Genomic DNA, 17,757 nt, shown 5'->3' with positions numbered 1-17,757 from the left:
TTGAACTCCGTCACTCAGAATCCAACAACCAATCAGAATGCAGCAAAATGTCATGGGCACTCTGATTGGCCTACCATGTTGCTGTGGGCGTGTCTGAGCAGCAGCGCCTGGCCGTAGAGGAGAGTGCGATGGCCAGCGGTCTCAGCTGACTGAAGGAAGATAAACATAATGAGTTATGTTAAGCACATTAGAGCAGGAATGATGCATGTTAAACAAATGCTTATTCAATGGAGGTCACTACTGAAAACGCATTTTATTTCATCTTTCATTAAAGCCTACGGGAGTTGTATAAAATATTTCTCAAACAGGACCTATTGTTCAATTTAAAGTCTTTACTTATTCCATTATTGTTTGTTAAAAGGCAACAAATATTAATACTGTATTTCAGAAGCCTTCAATAAAATTAAGGCCCAGTTATACCAGATTCTCTATTCTGATTGGTCAGAAGGTGGTGATTTTCTATAACAGAAATTTTCTATAACAGCAGCATTTTGTTTCATTTCTATAGTAACCACTTATACAGGGACATGTATGATAGTCGCTCCATGTAAACAGATTTTGAGAATTTGTTTTCTGTAAGAAGAAATTCATTATGCATTTAAGGAAGGAGTCTCCAGTGCCAGCGGTAAAGCTATAATTTTAAGTTTTCTGATGTCTTCAGGATGGGAGTTTACACTTTCCAGGTTCCTTGGTAACATGACAAGCTACATTTTTTTTCTTCTTAAATTCAAGAGAGAAAAAAGAGAGGCTGGTGAGGAAACGGTTTATAGCTGCTATAACGTAAGTGAGAACAGGAACTAACTTGATTCACAGGTGTTCCATAACATTAAATGTAGCTATAAACTGAAGTGGATTTTTCTGAGATTTACATATTTTTGCAAAATAATGAAATAAAAATGGTTCTTAGTAGTGGATTCTGACTTTGTGACACTACTATGAATGAATATTTGTAATCAGTCAGAAAGCAAAGCTCTGGTCTCCTCACCCCTGTGTGTGAGTCCTCATGGTTGGCGAGCATTTCCTGCAGAGCTCGGACTGACACACACCTGTCCAGCACAAACACACACAGCGACAGATCTGCCGGAACATTCTGAGGACGAAAACACACACCTTAGGATTCCTTGTGGGTTCTTTGGATGGTCAGTGGTTCTAGCTTTCTAAATGAGTTCGACTTGGCACCGTTTCTGATTGTATACTTTTACACTGAATGGTTTTTGTACTTTAAAATGAATGCTGTGTATTTTTAAAACTCATTTAAGATGCATAATCGGACTTCAGGAACAAAAAACCTTGTAGCTTTGTTAGCACCTGGAGAACAAGAAAACTGGTGCAATAGTCTTCTTCTGACAGTGTGTAGTGTTCTTATGTAAAAATGAATGCTCAGGTGCCATTATGTAAGTAACTAACTAGCAGGTTAGCAGGTTAACTAGCTGTTTTTAGGTAAAGTGTGTGAGTTTCACCTTGGAGTTTGAAGTGGACTCGAGGAAACACAGTCGGCCTCCGAAACCATCTGCAGCCAAACACAGCTTCTGCTGAAGGGGGACAGCCAAGCAACAGCGCAATACCAACTCATCTGACTGCGCACACACACACACACACACACACACAAACACTATATCAGTTTAATTACACCCAATTATACATGCAGCCAAATGTTTCTTTTTATTTGTTGTTTTTCTTTTCCTAAAAAATTAAGGTTATATTGTTTTCATCATCTGTAAAAAAATTTGCATATTCACTTTCCTGTCAGTCTCAGTGAAGGAGGCGTGGCCTCTGTGTCTCAGTGCTAATGAAGGAGGCGTGGCCTCTGTGTCTGTCAGTGCTAATGAAGGAGGCGTGGCCTCTGCGTCTGTCAGTGCTAATGAAGGAGGCATGGTCTATGTATCTGTCAGTGCTAGTGAAGGAGGCGCGTCCTCTGTTCCTGTCAGTCTCAGTAAAGAAGGTGTGGCCTCCAACTCCTCAAAGCTGATTGGATTATAATAGAATTATATTGAATAATTTAACTTTTCATACATTGGATCATCCATCAAGTTTCAATATGCCCATTGCATTGCAATCATCTCAGAAGGACAGAAACACACACACACACACACACACACACACACAAATATACACACAGACACACACACACACACACCTGAATCAAAATTTTGCATGCCTGTAGTGTAGATGCAGAGTTTTATTTAAAAAAAATAAAATAAAAATTCCCAACTTTAGCGAAGCACTGATTTATTTGCCATGCAGCACATTCTACTATATAAACCATAACCATAAACCACACTGTGTTAATTTCATCTTCATCAGTTTTGCGTATTAAACGAAGGAGAAGTGGAATAGATGACAAAAAAATGTTGTTCACTTTTTTTAAGTGAACAAATAATGCGCTACATTTGTTTTTGTATGATTTTCACACCATCCCACTCAAATTTTTATTAGTACAAAGTTACAATTAAATGTTACCCATGTAAATTAAGTGTGTGTGTGTGTGTGTGCGCGCGTGTGTGTGTGTGGCTATATACGGGCTGAAACAAGGGGTATTATTAGACAGTCAGTAAAGGAGAATTCCAACACCTCTGTGCTGTCTCACAGTGGCCGTTAGTGGGTCATTGATAAAGACACACACATACACACACACACACACACACACACACACACTTACAAAGTAAGTACATTCCACACTATATAACATTTAAAAGCAGCGTCAGCTCAGAAGATAAAATTTTGTATGTAAATATATGTATGTAAAATATTATGACATCATCATTAGTGTATAGTGACACATTCGCTTTTTCAATTAAGTGTCTTTTCATCCAAAAGTGTGTGGAGGAGCAGGAATCCCTCAGCAGTCTGTGTGAGAGATAAGAGGCTGAGAGTGGACAGCTAACACACTGATACTCGTCCCACTCTCCTGATAACGCTGATTAAAATAGAGCTGAGAGACGCAATGATGTCCAGCGTGTGCTTTTATCCAACATTCATGTGCTAAAATTATACACACTCATGACTGCATATTTGTTTAAATGTGCACACGTCATTTAATTCATATAAAAAGTTATAAATAAATAAGATTAAAGTTTGTGCTTGTAGCATTTAGTACACCTTAATTTATGTATAACACAGAAATTCTATGAAATTATTTATTTTTAACAGAATCTTCCCACTGTTTTTGAGTACTAAAATTGCCGTGTATAAGTAATAAGCATAATAAAAGTGGAATAAATAAATAAAATGTACTTTTTTGCTTTACTTTATTTAAAACTTTCGAATATAACATATGGATTTCATACAAATTTAGGGGAAAATATAAAATTGTTCAAGAAACTGAAAAATATTTAAATGAAAACAAATTACAAATTACAAAAAAGTAACAAAAAAATGACATATCTGATCTATGAATACTAAGTTTTCTTAAAATTAAAGAAGAAAAAATAAAAATGTAAAAATATAGAAAAGAAACACAAAACGAAAATAAATGAAAATGTTTTTTAAATATAAACATATAAATAAAATAAACATTTTCCAGCAATTAAATAAATAAATAGTTTTTTTGTTTTACTTTGCTTAATTTATTTGAATTCCATCAAATTTAGGGGAAAGTATTAAAAACCATAATATATATATTTTTTAATTATATTATTCAAGAACTGAATTTTTTTTAAAAATACTTATCTTACTATGTTTAATTCTACTCTTTGAATAGTACAAATAGTACAAAGAAAAAATTGAAAATGATTTTTTTTTAAATAAATAAATAAATAAATAAATTTTCTTTACATTACAGTGTTAGTGTCAGTAAGCAAAGTCAAATTCTTCGTAAGTCAAGAGTGACACGTTTATCCCCAAGAATGACATGTTTATCCTAATTTTTATATTTCTATTTCTTTGCTAAATTTTCTCCAAATAAACTCTTTAACTCCCGGAACTGGGGAAACGAACTCAGGTGATATCAGCTTTTCCAATAAAAACAGCTTTTAGCCTTGAACCCCTTTCTCTTTCTCAGGAAGAAACTGATTTCTCTACTTACTGTACGCAGGAACTGAACTTCATCTTCTCCGTCTGCAGGCGCCATCATCATCCGTTTACTGCTAGAGGAGAGAAGAGCTCAGAGAATGTTCAGCTGCAGGTGTGTGACAATGTGGAGAACATCGCAGAGAGAAAACACACACACACACACACACACACACACACGCTCAGTGATAACACCACAGAGCACTGAGCACCGAGTCTGCTGGAGAAAGAAAGAAAGAAAGAAAGAACACAAACTGAATATAATTCATATTAAAATTCATATATGTGATTGCTTTTCTGCAATTTTAAGGCAAAAAAATAACCTTTGGAAAATAAAACAATTGTAAAAATAATAACGTAGCTTACTGTAGGTTTCACATCATTCTTATAATATTCTAAGATTTTTCTCAGAATTTGCCTTTTTTAGAACGATTACAAATTTATTCTGTATTTTAAAAAAAAGAAGACTTGTACAATTTTAAACAGTAGCCCTAAAATGCCTCTGTATTCACCCTAAACCATCTAATATTTTATTTTATTTTATTTCATTTCTTGTTTTGTCTTGTCGTGTCTTGTCTTGTCTTGTTTATTTACCAATGTTAGGAAATCAGTATTGTGGTTATGTCTTATTCTCTATTTATTTATTCATTTATTTTCAGAAAAAGAAAAAAAAAAGAAATGAATCACTGAATTTTCTTAGCACTGGCTTTAATCTTTCAGATTTTACTAAAGTAATAATTCAACAAATTTTCTTCTTTTTTTTTTTTCATTGAGTGAGGATCCATCCTTCCATGCTTTGTTTTTCTTTTTTTATTTCAATAATTTCTGGGTTTGCCATGCGTGATATACGAAATTCAAGAAGAAGAGATTTTAAAATCATCGAATCGACTTAACTGAGCCGAAGAAAAAGTATACCAAATGATCTGTTACTTTTTGTGTATAATTACACACGTAATTACACTCTTTTCCAGTGTAATTACACTCTTTTTAGCATCCAGTACATGAGAGAAGTGAAACATCCTCAACTCCTGCTCCATATTAAACAGCACTGTGTTTTCTTAAATGTTTAGAAATGATATTTAATCAGAAGTCGTATAAAGTGAGTATAAAGAGAGACGCAACTTTTAAATATGGCACAAATTTTCACACTTGACTAACACTTAAAGTCACAAATCAAGACTGATAGCTTTAATTAAATCGATGAATTAATTCAGACCTAAACCTCAGTCGCCATTTTGTTTAGTGCTGATGGACTTCAGCAGTATGTGCAGTTACCAATTCATCACTTTTTATGACATTATCTCCTCCATTCAGAAATGCAGTTCTCTAAATTACACCTATAACCGTTAACAAAATAATATTAGAGATAATAATATATTAAATGATATTAGACAAGGTTTTTTTTCTGATACTGAACCCTGAGTATCACTATTGTGCCCTTTGAAAACTATTAAGATTTAAAATGTTTTTTTAACTGAAGCACTTGACAGTTAAACTCTTTCACACACTTATACAAAAAGCACTTTGTTAAGCACTTTTTTAACTTTGTTTGTTAAAAATGTATAAACTATAAATATAATAAAATTAATCCTAAGAGAAGAGAAAAAACAGGCGTGTCTTTATATATAAACTTTTCCAAATGCAATTCCAATCTTTGCCATTTGTTACAGGAGCTGATACCCGATATTGTTTCTCCCATATCTGATCCACCGATGTCTGATTTCTGCTGGTATCAGATCAGTAGCATCTCTAGTTCATATGCAATAAAACGTAACGCATTCCCTGGCTAATGTCCATCATTTTTCTTAATCCTACTGAAGAAGAGTTTTGTACTCCTGTATTATACTGTACTTTCTCAAATATTAGCACAGCTATGACTCTTAATGGAAAGAGACGCCACAGCGCTGCTGAATGCTGATTGGTCAGAAGGTGTTGATTAGTTTTCTATAACAGCAGCTCTGACAATAGTGCAGCTGCAAATCCCAGGTTTGTATTAATTAACACTCGTTTGAATATGTCATCCTTTCTACAGTACCAGCTTACACACCAACTGACGTTCAACAAAAACCGATTTAAAAACTGTGTGTATTTGTTTGAAATTGTTGATCTGCTGAAGTTTTCTGTAAGGAATTGTTTATTTAGCATTTAGAGAAGGAGTCTCCATGGTCAGGGCTTTTTGTACCAGACAGAGGTAAAGCTGTAACTTTAAGTTTTAAGACACAGGAGTTTTGCTTTGTGGTTTCTCTGTAACATGACAAGTTGTGTTATTGATTTCAATAGAGAAAGAAAAAAGAGAGGAGGGGGTGCTGCTATAACATAAGTGATAACAGGAACAAACTTTCTGCAAATGTTCCAAAACATTAAATCTAACTGTAAGCAGGAGGGGGAAAAGACACAATATATTTTTCTTTAATAAACAAAAAACTGTAATCCTTGGCAGATTGATGGGGTAAAAGAGAAATAAAACACTTCGAGATTGTTGTTATTGGAGAATGGAGAGTGGAAACAGTAACTCCGCTTAATCACACCACCGCATTGTTGATTTTTTTCCTAAACCAGGACACCGGAAATGTTTCATTGTACAGATACGTACAGATACGTACAGTATGTGTATGTTTTGGTGATAATGCTTTGAATTTCTAGTCAACTAACTTAAAAGGATCTCAAGTAATGACTCGAAATAGCAATGGAAGTCTATTACAATCAAAAAATCGTTTCTCTAGCTGCATGCACAAACCTTCATGCACTTTCTTCAACATGGTTCAGCTCCATAATGTCTAGTTTTTATGCTAATGCTTTTGGAAAATATCAAGGATTGGCTGTATTAACTGTTTATAAATTTGATATCTGCACTATACATTTCTTTTTTTAATGCATGGTCTTTTTAATGCCCAGAAAGGAATTTCACTGGAATGCGGTGAAACCAAGTCCACTGTTGTAGAAATCAGATTAAACCAAACGAGAGCATTATTCTTTAATGTTTTTATTTCACACTGGCAAAATAGTTCAATGGTAAATTCTTTGTAATGCTACAGTATTGCGTGACGTTAGCAGTCCCATAGCTGGTTACAGAAACACATTAAAAGACCATTTTTAACGTTAGTCATTTTTGATTCTTATAATTTATGAAAAATAAAATGATAATGTAGTTTTGTAATCTTGCGTAAGTCACACACACCTGCTCTCAATACTGTATGAAGATGATGCTTCAGTATATGCTGTTATTAGACATCCCTGTTAGTGGAAATACAACCACACACACACACACATACACAAACACACACACTTAGACATAGACAAACATAACTCATAGTACACACTCTAGTAGGTATGCATGTGATACATACATTTTCATATCTAAACCATGAACAGTGTAGAACTATAGCAGTGTATGTGTGGTTAAAGCAATACATTCAATATCGTGGTAAATATTTCCATCAATGACTATAAAGGATTGTGTGATTAATCCAGAGAATCAAATTAAATTTTATTTTTAATTCCCAAAATTGTGTTTCCTCAAAAATGTGACAAATTCAGGAAAAGATTTTGGCTAGATTTCATTAAAAATATTTTACGTGCATCCTTATTTAACAGCATTGGTGCTCTGTTTGCCCTCATGGATCAATGATTTTTTTTGTGTGTGCGTTTGTGTGTGAGGTTAAAGGTCGCTCTCGCCGTAAAGGGCGGTGGAGAAGGCAGTGTAGTCCAGAGCTCCCGGCACGGAGCCGGGCCCGGCGTAAGGTGGCATCCTGGAGATGCAGTACTCGGCCTGGTCGTGAGGAAGCTCCCGCCTCAACTCGTCGATCAGGATGTACGGCTGGAGAAGAAAGTGTTGAAAAAAGAATAAAAAATTCCATCCATGTTCAAATATCACTACAATTCTCACATTCGACCCATTCATACTGATATGTACATGAAAAAAAACAAATTCCCATGTAATATATATAAAGCATATCTAAATATACAGTATATAAATGTGTGTATATATATATATATATATATATATATATATATATATATATATATATATATATATATATATATATATATGTATATATATATTTTTTTTTTTTTTTTTTAAATCTTGTACCTATAAAGTTATCACTTATCAATCTTTGAGCAAAGTTGTGTGTAAATGTTTGTGCAAGCCAAACCGAACTAAAGTTTTCTGCCGGATTTACAAATATTTCAGAAACACTGATTTTATTTGTACATTTTTATTGCTATAACTTCTATGGCAATAAAAATGTTAAAATTTAAATGTTTACTGCTTACGGCTCGTCCTCTGTTTATACGGCACAGTTTCTTTTGTCATGTTTGAATGATTAGTTTTATTTGTCTTAATTTATGGGTTTGTGCTGAAGTGCAGTGCAGTAGTGCAGTAAGCCATGCAAATTATATGATTTGAAGTCGATCAAGTTGAGGTTTACATTAGTTAATGTTGTTACGCACAGATTTATACACATACAGGAACACGAGTAGGATATGAAAGTTTTTTGTTTTTCTGAAATTACGGAATTTTCATGAATATGAAATTATCAGTATCCAAAGTGAAGCCTTTTGGCTCTTTAATAATCCTTTTTTTAAAAAATGAATTTAAAAAAAACTTTTGTTAATGGGAATTAAATATCTACACAAAATCAAATTTGGCATATACTCCCATCATGGTATCCTTACTAGGGGTTAATACGTGTACACACGCGCACACGCGCACACACGCACTCACCTTGTCTGCAGCGAGGATCCTGAAGGATGCGACCACCTGATCTGCCGTGTCCGTGTCTCCAGTCTCTCTGGTCATGAAGTCGATGAAGGACTGGAAGGTTACGACTCCGGTAGCGTTCGGGTCAACCAGCAGCATGATCCGGGCAAACTCCACCTCTCCCTGACACACACACACACACACACACACACACACACACACACACACACACACACACACACACACACACAGTAGCAAAGAATCATCCCAAGTATCCAAAATAATAACAATTTGTACTCCAGCTAATTTAAAAAATATTAGTATACAGAAACACATAATTTAAGGCAATCTTAATGTAAACATCTATCAGTTCATCATTAAAACGAGAATAAAACTGATCATTTTAGCTCTTCATGAAATCCACACATGAATTTTCATCGGAATATCCTGTATATACTGTCATTATTGTTATTTTGTCTTAGAGCAAAATGTTATTATTTAATCTGAGTAGATAATTTAACACATAGCCTTACATATATTGACATGAAACACTACAGTGGATGATGGTCGAATGAGGAGTGTACTGATTGAGTCATGCCTACCAGGTCATAGCCCATTGAAATGAGACACGCCCTAAAATCATCAGTGTCCATCGCGCCATTCTTCTTCTGCAATGCCAGGGTCAAAGGTCATGGATCCAGAAATGAAGGTCCACAATGGAGGAAGCAAAAGAAGCATTAAAGAGATTGAGAAAGGAGGACACACATACACACACAAACACACACATATCAATCAGCCCAATGCTACATAAAGTTTAAAGGTTAAAGGCAGATCTGAGGTTAGCGCAGGTGAGACAAGTGTATTAGTACTAAAGACTGAGCTGAGGACAGGAACAGGAAGATATCTAATCTGAGCACAGTACTGAGGCATTAGCTGCAGTGTTCAGTGAATGTATAATAATTAAAGACTGATCTGAGACCAGTACCAACCTGAAGCATTTAGTGAATGTCCAATAACTAAAGACTGATCCTAGAACAGTATCAGGGGATTTGCTGAAATGTCTTAGTGTACATGGAATAACTAAAACCTGATCTGAGAACAGTAATAGAGGATTAGCTATAGTTTTAGTGCATGTATTATAATTAAAGACTGATCTGAGTACAGTAACAGAGGATTAGCTGAAGTGTTTAGTGTATGTATTATAATTAAAGACTGATCTGAGTACAGTACTAGAGGATTAGCTATAGTGTTTAGTGTATGCATTATAATTAAAGACTGATCTGAGTACAGTACTAGAGGATTAGCTGTAGTGTTTAGTGTATGTATTATAATTAAAGACTGATCTGAGTACAGTAACAGAGGATTAGCTATAGTGTTTAGTGTATGCATTATAATTAAAGACTGATCTGAGTACAGTAATAGAGGATTAGCTGTAGTGTTTAGTGTATGTATTATAATAAAAAAAGACTGATTTGAATACAGTAATAGAGGATTAGCTGTAGTGTTTAGTGCATGTTTAATAATTAAAGACTGATCTGAGTACAGTAACAGAGGATTAGCTGTAGTGTTTAGTGTGTGTATTATAATTAAAGACTGATCTGAGTACAGTAACAGAGGATTAGCTGTAGTGTTTAGTGTGTGTATTATAATTAAAGACTGATCTGAGTACAGTAACAGAGGATTAGCTGAAGTGTTTAGTGCATGTTTAATAATTAAAGACTGATCTGAGTACAGTAATAGAGGATTAGCTGAAGTGTTTAGTGCATGTTTAATAATTAAAGACTGATCTGAGTACAGTAATAGAGGATTAGCTATAGTTTTAGTGTATGCATTATAATTAAAGACTGATCTGAGTACAGTAACAGAGGATTAGCTGAAGTGTTTAGTGCATGTTTAATAATTAAAGACTGATCTGAGTACAGTAACAGAGGATTAGCTGAAGTGTTTAGTGCATGTTTAATAATTAAAGACTGATTTGAGTACAGTACCCGATCGAAGTGATTGAAGGAGGAGCGGAACTCGCTCATCTGCTCCTGGCTGATGCCTTTGGCGTCGCGGGTCAGAATCTGAGTCTCGATCTCATTAATGGTTCGAGCGATGGTGGTCAGGAGCAGCTCCCAGCCAACACGGATATGCTGGAGGGAAAGAGATAACGAATGAACTAATGGATAGAAGACAAACACTTACAAAGAAACAAAACGTTCATAATACAAATCAAAAGTGTTTTCGTGAATGATTTTCTAGTTGATATAATAACATGGGTGTAGATTTAAGGACCAAGACTTTACTCGCATGTTACACTGGCAAGCTTCTTTATCTGGCCAATCAGAGACCAGAATTTCATCATGTGACTATTTTCACTCAGTATATTTTGTAAGATATGGCTGTCACATTACTGAACTGATGAGAAAACACTTTGCTCATGCTTTTACTCCAGTAAGTTGTAGCTTAAGTGTTAGCATTATCATACGGACAAAATTGGAATTAGTCGTGTGTGTGTGTGTGTGTGTGTGTGAGTGTGTGTATACCTCCATGGTGTAGTTGGTGTGTTTGTTGTCAAATATGAGCGACTCCTGGATGAGCTGGTGGTCTCCCTCCAGTTTATCGATGTTGGGTTTATAGCTGACGATCACATGCTCGCATTGCTTCAACTGCGTCATCTGATCCTCCAAAGTCCCACCCAGTCCCATGGAACATCGGCCAATCTCCTGTCACATCACACAGACGCACACACAACACACCAATCATCTCCTGTCCTTCTTTAAAATTCTAACTGAATGCAAAAATCACCAAATATCCGAATTAAGTACTTTTATGTATTTAATCAGCTATAATTAATTATTAGAATTTAATCAGTAATACATAATTATTAGAATTTAATTATAGTAAATTTATTTATTAAAGTAATTTAATTATTTATGGAAACTCGGGTTAAAATTGTATTACTCTTTGTAATTTTAAACCTGAATTTTCTTGTTTTGTTTTTTAAAATCTATATTTTCTTTGAACTTTCTGATTTTTGTTACCTGAATTTAAAAAGGTGAATTCAGACACAGTATATTTAATATCTATGATTCACAGCATTTTCATTAACATTAAAATCCCCTTTTTCTTTTCAAGCATCATAAATTCAACTTCAGTTGCTGGTGAATGTGATTTAACTTCTTATGTTTGTGTGAAGGTGTGCTGTAATGGACTAAAAGCAGTACCTCCACCCGGCTCTGGATCCAGGGGCCGATGATGTTGGCCTGGGCAGCAAACTGACGCCGGAGCCTCTCGTTAGCATGCTGTCGTGCTAGTTCCTCCTGCAGAGCACTATCTCTCTGAGGAACCAGCTTCTTCACCTATACACACACACACACACACACACATACACACACATACACACACATACACACACATACACACACACACACATACACACACATACATACACACACACACACACACACACACACACACACACACACACACACACACACACACACACACACACACGTTTGAATATATAAACAGATATACTGAACGTGTCCTGATTTTCAATTGTGTGTGTGTTGTGTGTGTTGTGTGTATGTGTTGTGTGTATCAAACCTTGTCCCATTTGCTCATGATCTCCTCGATGGTGATGGTGCTGTAGGGGTTGGTGAGGTCGCCACGGATACCGTAACTATGGAAGATCTTCTGCACTTCCTGTTGGATGCCCAGGATGGCTTGTCTCTCTGAGTCCGCCTCCGGGAGAGTGGCTTTAAATTGTTCGTGGGCTGTGATGAGACTCTACACACACACACACACACACACACACACACACACAAACACACACAAACACACAGTGAAGTATAGCATAATAGTTTAAAAATGACATTTATATGCATTTCCGTGTGTGTGTGTGTGTGTGTGTGTGTGTGTGTGTGTGTGTGTGTGTGTGTGTGTGTGTGTACCTGGACCTCCTCAATAGTGTGCACTATGAACATGTCCTGCAGGTCCTCCATGGCCCCCTCCATCCAGTTGTTGAAGGGAGCAGATCTCTTTGCATACTCCAGGAACAGCTGCTCCACCGTCTCCAGAAGCTTCTCAGTCCTCTGAACGTACACACACACACACACACACACACTTTTCAGTATATTTTCCAAACAATACATTCTGTCTATTAGGAGAAAACACACACCGTACCTCCAGCGCCTCGCGGCGTTTCTGGGTGAGCGTCCCGAGCTTGTCCCAGACATCACAGATACTCTGACACCTCTGATTCACTGCTGCTACATCATGATAGTCCAGCTCACTGTCACACACACACACACACACACACAGTCAGGTAACCATTATATTCAATAAACACTTCACACTATTATGCCTATGTATACACAACAACTCAGACACACACACATTCAGTCAGTTCCTTATGAAATCTATTCGTTCTGGTTTCACGATTTATTGAACAATTTCCAGCACAAATTTGTTGTCGCAGATCGTAGAAATGTCGTATAAGAATTCTATTAGAATGCAATATGTGACGTCACCAGCACCCGATTTAGTGCCGATGAAACCAAAGATGGCTGACAACAAAGTTCTGGTAGTGTGAGAAATTTGTGATTAAAATCTCAGAGCTGCAGTGACGCCTGTATAAAAAAAAAATCCACCAATAGGAGGATGGTATAGGACTGTTTATAGGAAAAACATCAACAATGCGGTATTACATAAAGAATAAAACACGCTGTCTCAAGCTGTTGTAGAAAAATAATCAACAACAGGGTAGCATGTCCCGAAGGGTTCGTCTTATACAACAGCAATTTGCCAGATTTGCTAATAAACTTTTCTTTACTAAAAATAGCATGTTTTACTTATTTTTTATCTGTTTATTGTTACATTTAATGCTGTGGTAAGTCCATGAACCAGGTTACTTCCTATAATAGCAGCTAGAAAGAGTCATTCCCTCACCAGCCTCTCTTTTTTCTCTCTCTTAAAGTTAATAAAACAAAAAAAGACAGTTTATATTCCCAAGAAAACACAAATTCTTCTGTCTTATATAGATATCAGAAAACTTAAAGTTATAGCTTTACCTCTGAAACTGGAGACTCCTTCCATAAATGTTAAATAAACGTCTCCTCACAGAAATCACCACAATATCAATGATTAGAAAAGGTTAGAAAGAGTTTTTTTCCCCGTACCCCTTTTTGCCATTTCATGCCGTGAAGGTCACGTCCCCTTAAAATGTTTAATTGACACCTAAGATAAGGCAAGCAACGCACAGATAACACACTCTCCACAATAAAGCCTTATAAAGTCACGCTCGGTGGCTTGTGGTGTAAACGGCACGCTCTGTTCCGACACAGTCGTAGCTGATGAGCTGCAGCTTTTTGGTTTGGTGTACGAGGTCAATCAGATTAGCGAGATAAGCCACAAGGTGAACTGAGCCTTTAGCTATGTAATGGAGGGAGAGAAAGGTTAGCGCTTATCTTTCACTCAGAATGTGCGCATCATTATCACATACTCACACACACACACACACACACACACACGATCATATCCTCACTCTCGAAAACACACACAGGCTTAGAGGGAGATAGCATGAGCTAAAACAGGATAGCAGTGACACACAGTGCTGAGAATGCATGTAAGAGCACACAGCGTGTGTAACATAGGAAGTTATTTCAATCCTGCAGGTCGCTGAAAGGCAAAACATGACACATCGAATCCAAGACAGAACATGACACTGCAAACACAGAAGCCGCTTTTTTCACTGGCTTGGCAAATTACCCACAATCCTCCACATTATAGCTATTTCCACTGTCAAGCGAGCCGTGCCGTATTTTATAGGTGCATTAGGTACGATTAGCCATTTCTTTCAAGATTTTGATTAAATAGGTGGGTTTGACATTTGAATTATGTTCACAAAGCTCCGCCCCCCAGGATCTACAGTCGACCATAGAGTAGAGTGTCTATAAAAATGACTGACATAAAAAATACTCATACAGAAAACAAAAGCCTCATACAGAGCATTTGAGTGAAAGTTGGATACATTGATATGCATATGCTTGTGACAGAATGCTGATATTCATCATATAGGAGGAGCTACAAATAAGTAGCATGCAAACTCGGACACGTGGGCGGAGCTTAATCAATCATCCTGATTACCGTCTCTGACTGGAATCGCTTCTCTGTCAGCAGCAGTCTTGTGTAGTGTCTGGCAAAGTTTCTCATTCATCTCAAAACTTTTTTTTTTATTCTTGTTATCGCTATGTAACATGATTTTACATTTCATTCCCATGATCTCAGTAAAATCTGCCATTTTCTAGTTAGGGCAAATCCAAAATGGCATCTGATTCACTTTCTTTGTGCCCTACAAAGGATATAACATTACACAGCCACCTAGTGCCATTACAAATAGTGTGGAAAGACATTTTACACTACTTGTTAATCCACAAAAAACGCACGGCTGCTTGTGTGTCCTCTGTATTTTCAGTAAAGATAAAAGTATTGGCACCCTCGGCTGTCTTTTGGTGCATGGGAAGCCATTAAGTATACGTTTGTGCGTCTTTTATTTCCACTTAAACATTACAGCACTGTCATAGTCACACTATCATTCAAGTAAACTTGCAATTTTCTAAGAGAGAGAGAGAGAGCGACACACACACACACAACACACATTATAAAATATCATCTCTTTTCAAAATGGAACAGAACCGTATCCCCAGATACACATATGGGTAACACATAACATCTAAATGTATATATAAATAGATGAAAAGTACACCAGAGCCACATCCATCTCACTCTACTCACAATAACTGACATTTAGCAGAACTTTAGCACAGTGTTAGCAGTAGATGTTAGGGGTCAGAGGTCTAAAGGTCATACTTAAGTTCCTGTGCAATGGCAGCGATCTGCTCCACTCTGTCCTGATGAGCCGAGAGATCGCTCTCAAATGCTTCATGTTTCCTCATCAAAGCTCGAATTTCCATCAGTGAAGCAGATTCGTAGTCTTTCTGAGTCAAGAGCTCCTCTTTACCTGTCACACACACACACACACATACACAATTCCACTGTTTGAATGAAATCCATCTGAATAGCGGGTTTATACGCAGGTATTTCCAAATGTTCAGGATGCTATGTATTAGTTTTTGCTCACCTGAGGCCCAGGTCTCATGAGTGGTGGCTTTCTGGCGGAATTTCTCAGCCAGGTGGTCGACTCTAAGGAGTTTCCGGATCTCCGTCAGCAGCCACTCCTCGTAGCCTTTCTCCGCCTGCTCCAGGCCCTGCCACGCGCTCGCTATGTCCTACACACACCCAAACACACGCTAAAACTCAAAATCTCTGACTATAAGGCTCTTGACATTCATCTTAGGAGCAATTTCACAACAAACTGTGTGATAACGTGTTCTCCATGTTAGATTATACAATGAAGATCCTGCAATTAATGAAAATTACTACCTTCTATTTAAGTCACCATTCATGTCAGCGTGATCCGTAGGTTAGCGCGTGCAGAATACGTGTTCACGCAAACACAAACATTCTTCAAAGTGAGTTCTGGGTTTTTCTGTCCATTACCACTTTTCATTTATGTTTTCCCATTGCCACTAACATATTCAATGCTGTCACATAAGTTTTGCGACATTCTGTGCCATCCTTCTATTTGCTTTTTCGTCAGCTGTCTTTGGTCATGATGACAATCGCAATGCTGGTGAGCATCACATTATGCTTTCTAAGACCGCTGATCTCATCTCATGATCACTAAATTCTTTTACAATGTGCGATTTTTGTCTGAAACAGCAAAACTGGGCCAGCAGTTTTACAGATAGCTGAACTCCAGATAGCTCAAGAAATTTTGTTCCTATATTTAGCTAGCAAGCTACTAGAAAGTAACGAATTTAGCAAGCTAGTATAAGTTTAAAAAACAAAAATAGTGGTGATAAATGGCTAAGCGGTTTTTGCCAAGGGCAAAATCCACTCCAGGTTCGTTAAATCCCCTTCAGTACATCCAAGATAGCAATAAATTACATAAAGTTACTTTAAGAAGGCACACTGTAAGACAGTAATTATTTAAGGAATACATCACTGTGTGTTAAGTAAGGAATAAAACAATTGGGAGGTGTGCTGTTAAATGCAAGTAATCAGCGACAGGATGGCATGAAGTTTTTGTAACCAGTCGATTATTTTCCTATAACAGAATGTCCTGAAATGCTTCCTTCCTCTCACACCACATCAGTTTTATTTACTAAACAATGACACATCATACTTTTTATCCCTTATTGCTGTAGAACGTCCATGAAACAAGTTCGTTCCTGTTCTCACTTACACTATAACAGTTCATATAAACAGCTGTTCCGTCACCAGCCTCTCTTTTTTCTCTCTCTTAAGTTAAGAAGACAAAAAAATGTAGCTTGTCATGTTACAGAGAAACCTGAAACGTAAACTCTTCTGTCCTAAAGATGTCAGAAAGCATAAATTTACAGCTTTATGACTGACTGTTACAAAGCGCTGACACTGGAGACTCCTTCCATAAATATTAAATGAACGTTTCCTTGCAGTAAACTTCATCATATCGATGATTATGTGTTTTTCTTTGTTAAAAGAGTTTGTTTAAGTCTTAGGTTATGGTGTGCTGGTCTTAGATACGTCACGTCCACCATACAGCTTCCTACAGAAATGATAAAGTATTAGAATGAGTGCATTAATATGAAGCTGGAATTTGCAGCTGGAGCTACTGTCAGAGCTGCTGTTACAGAAAACTGATCAGCACCTTCTGACCAATCAGATTCGAGAATTCCACAGTGCTGTGGTATAATCCTGATGGAGTGATTTGAGTGTGTGTCTCTCACCGACACCATCTTCCCCTCAGAGGGCATGAAGGCAGGACGGTTGCTGATGCGCAGTTTGGTCTGCAGAGTGTTGAAGTTGATCTCCAGCTGACATTTCTCCTGCACTTTGGGCGGCTTGTGAAGGCGACGGTAATCTCGGAAATCCTCGAGCTTACGCTGCATCAGAGCCACGGACTTCTCCGTCACACGGTTCTCCAACCAGGGGGTCGTGCGCCTTATCCACTCCAACAA

General features: G+C 36.9%; 2 protein-coding genes across 5 annotated transcripts in view; both read right to left on the bottom strand.

Annotated features, from left to right (window-relative positions):
- The window catches only part of ryr2b (ryanodine receptor 2b (cardiac)), an 89,706-nt gene extending 85,512 nt beyond the window's left edge, over window positions 1–4,194 (bottom strand). For 3 of the 4 annotated variants that reach the window (XM_026944056.3, XM_034307866.2, XM_034307864.2), the window contains exons 1-4: window positions 4,025–4,191; window positions 1,461–1,577; window positions 986–1,090; window positions 75–149 (exon numbers count right to left, since the gene is read on the bottom strand). In XM_026944056.3, coding sequence (XP_026799857.3) covers window positions 75–149; window positions 986–1,090; window positions 1,461–1,577; window positions 4,025–4,075 — 348 coding nt within the window. In that variant the 5' untranslated portion in view covers window positions 4,076–4,191. Of the gene's footprint in view, window positions 1–74; window positions 150–985; window positions 1,091–1,460; window positions 1,578–4,024 lie in introns of all 4 variants that reach the window. The other variant, XM_053237643.1, reaches the window with a different exon arrangement.
- Window positions 4,195–6,975: 2,781 nt separating this feature from the next.
- actn2b (actinin, alpha 2b) overlaps window positions 6,976–17,757 on the bottom strand; it is a 28,536-nt gene continuing 17,754 nt past the window's right edge. Inside the window, exons 10-21 of the mRNA XM_034307919.2 lie at window positions 17,527–17,757; window positions 15,837–15,984; window positions 15,566–15,716; window positions 12,881–12,989; window positions 12,649–12,789; window positions 12,302–12,484; window positions 11,920–12,054; window positions 11,239–11,418; window positions 10,699–10,845; window positions 9,313–9,378; window positions 8,735–8,893; window positions 6,976–7,825 (exon numbers count right to left, since the gene is read on the bottom strand). Of these exons, the coding sequence (XP_034163810.1) occupies window positions 7,667–7,825; window positions 8,735–8,893; window positions 9,313–9,378; window positions 10,699–10,845; window positions 11,239–11,418; window positions 11,920–12,054; window positions 12,302–12,484; window positions 12,649–12,789; window positions 12,881–12,989; window positions 15,566–15,716; window positions 15,837–15,984; window positions 17,527–17,757 (1,809 nt within the window). The 3' untranslated portion in view covers window positions 6,976–7,666. The remainder of the gene's footprint in view (window positions 7,826–8,734; window positions 8,894–9,312; window positions 9,379–10,698; window positions 10,846–11,238; window positions 11,419–11,919; window positions 12,055–12,301; window positions 12,485–12,648; window positions 12,790–12,880; window positions 12,990–15,565; window positions 15,717–15,836; window positions 15,985–17,526) is intronic.

Source organism: Pangasianodon hypophthalmus, chromosome 10 (assembly GCF_027358585.1).
Source record: "Pangasianodon hypophthalmus isolate fPanHyp1 chromosome 10, fPanHyp1.pri, whole genome shotgun sequence".
Classification (NCBI taxonomy): Eukaryota; Metazoa; Chordata; class Actinopteri; order Siluriformes; family Pangasiidae; genus Pangasianodon; species Pangasianodon hypophthalmus.
Note: the sequence above shows the minus strand (reverse complement) of the source record. Positions and strands in the feature narration are given on the sequence as shown.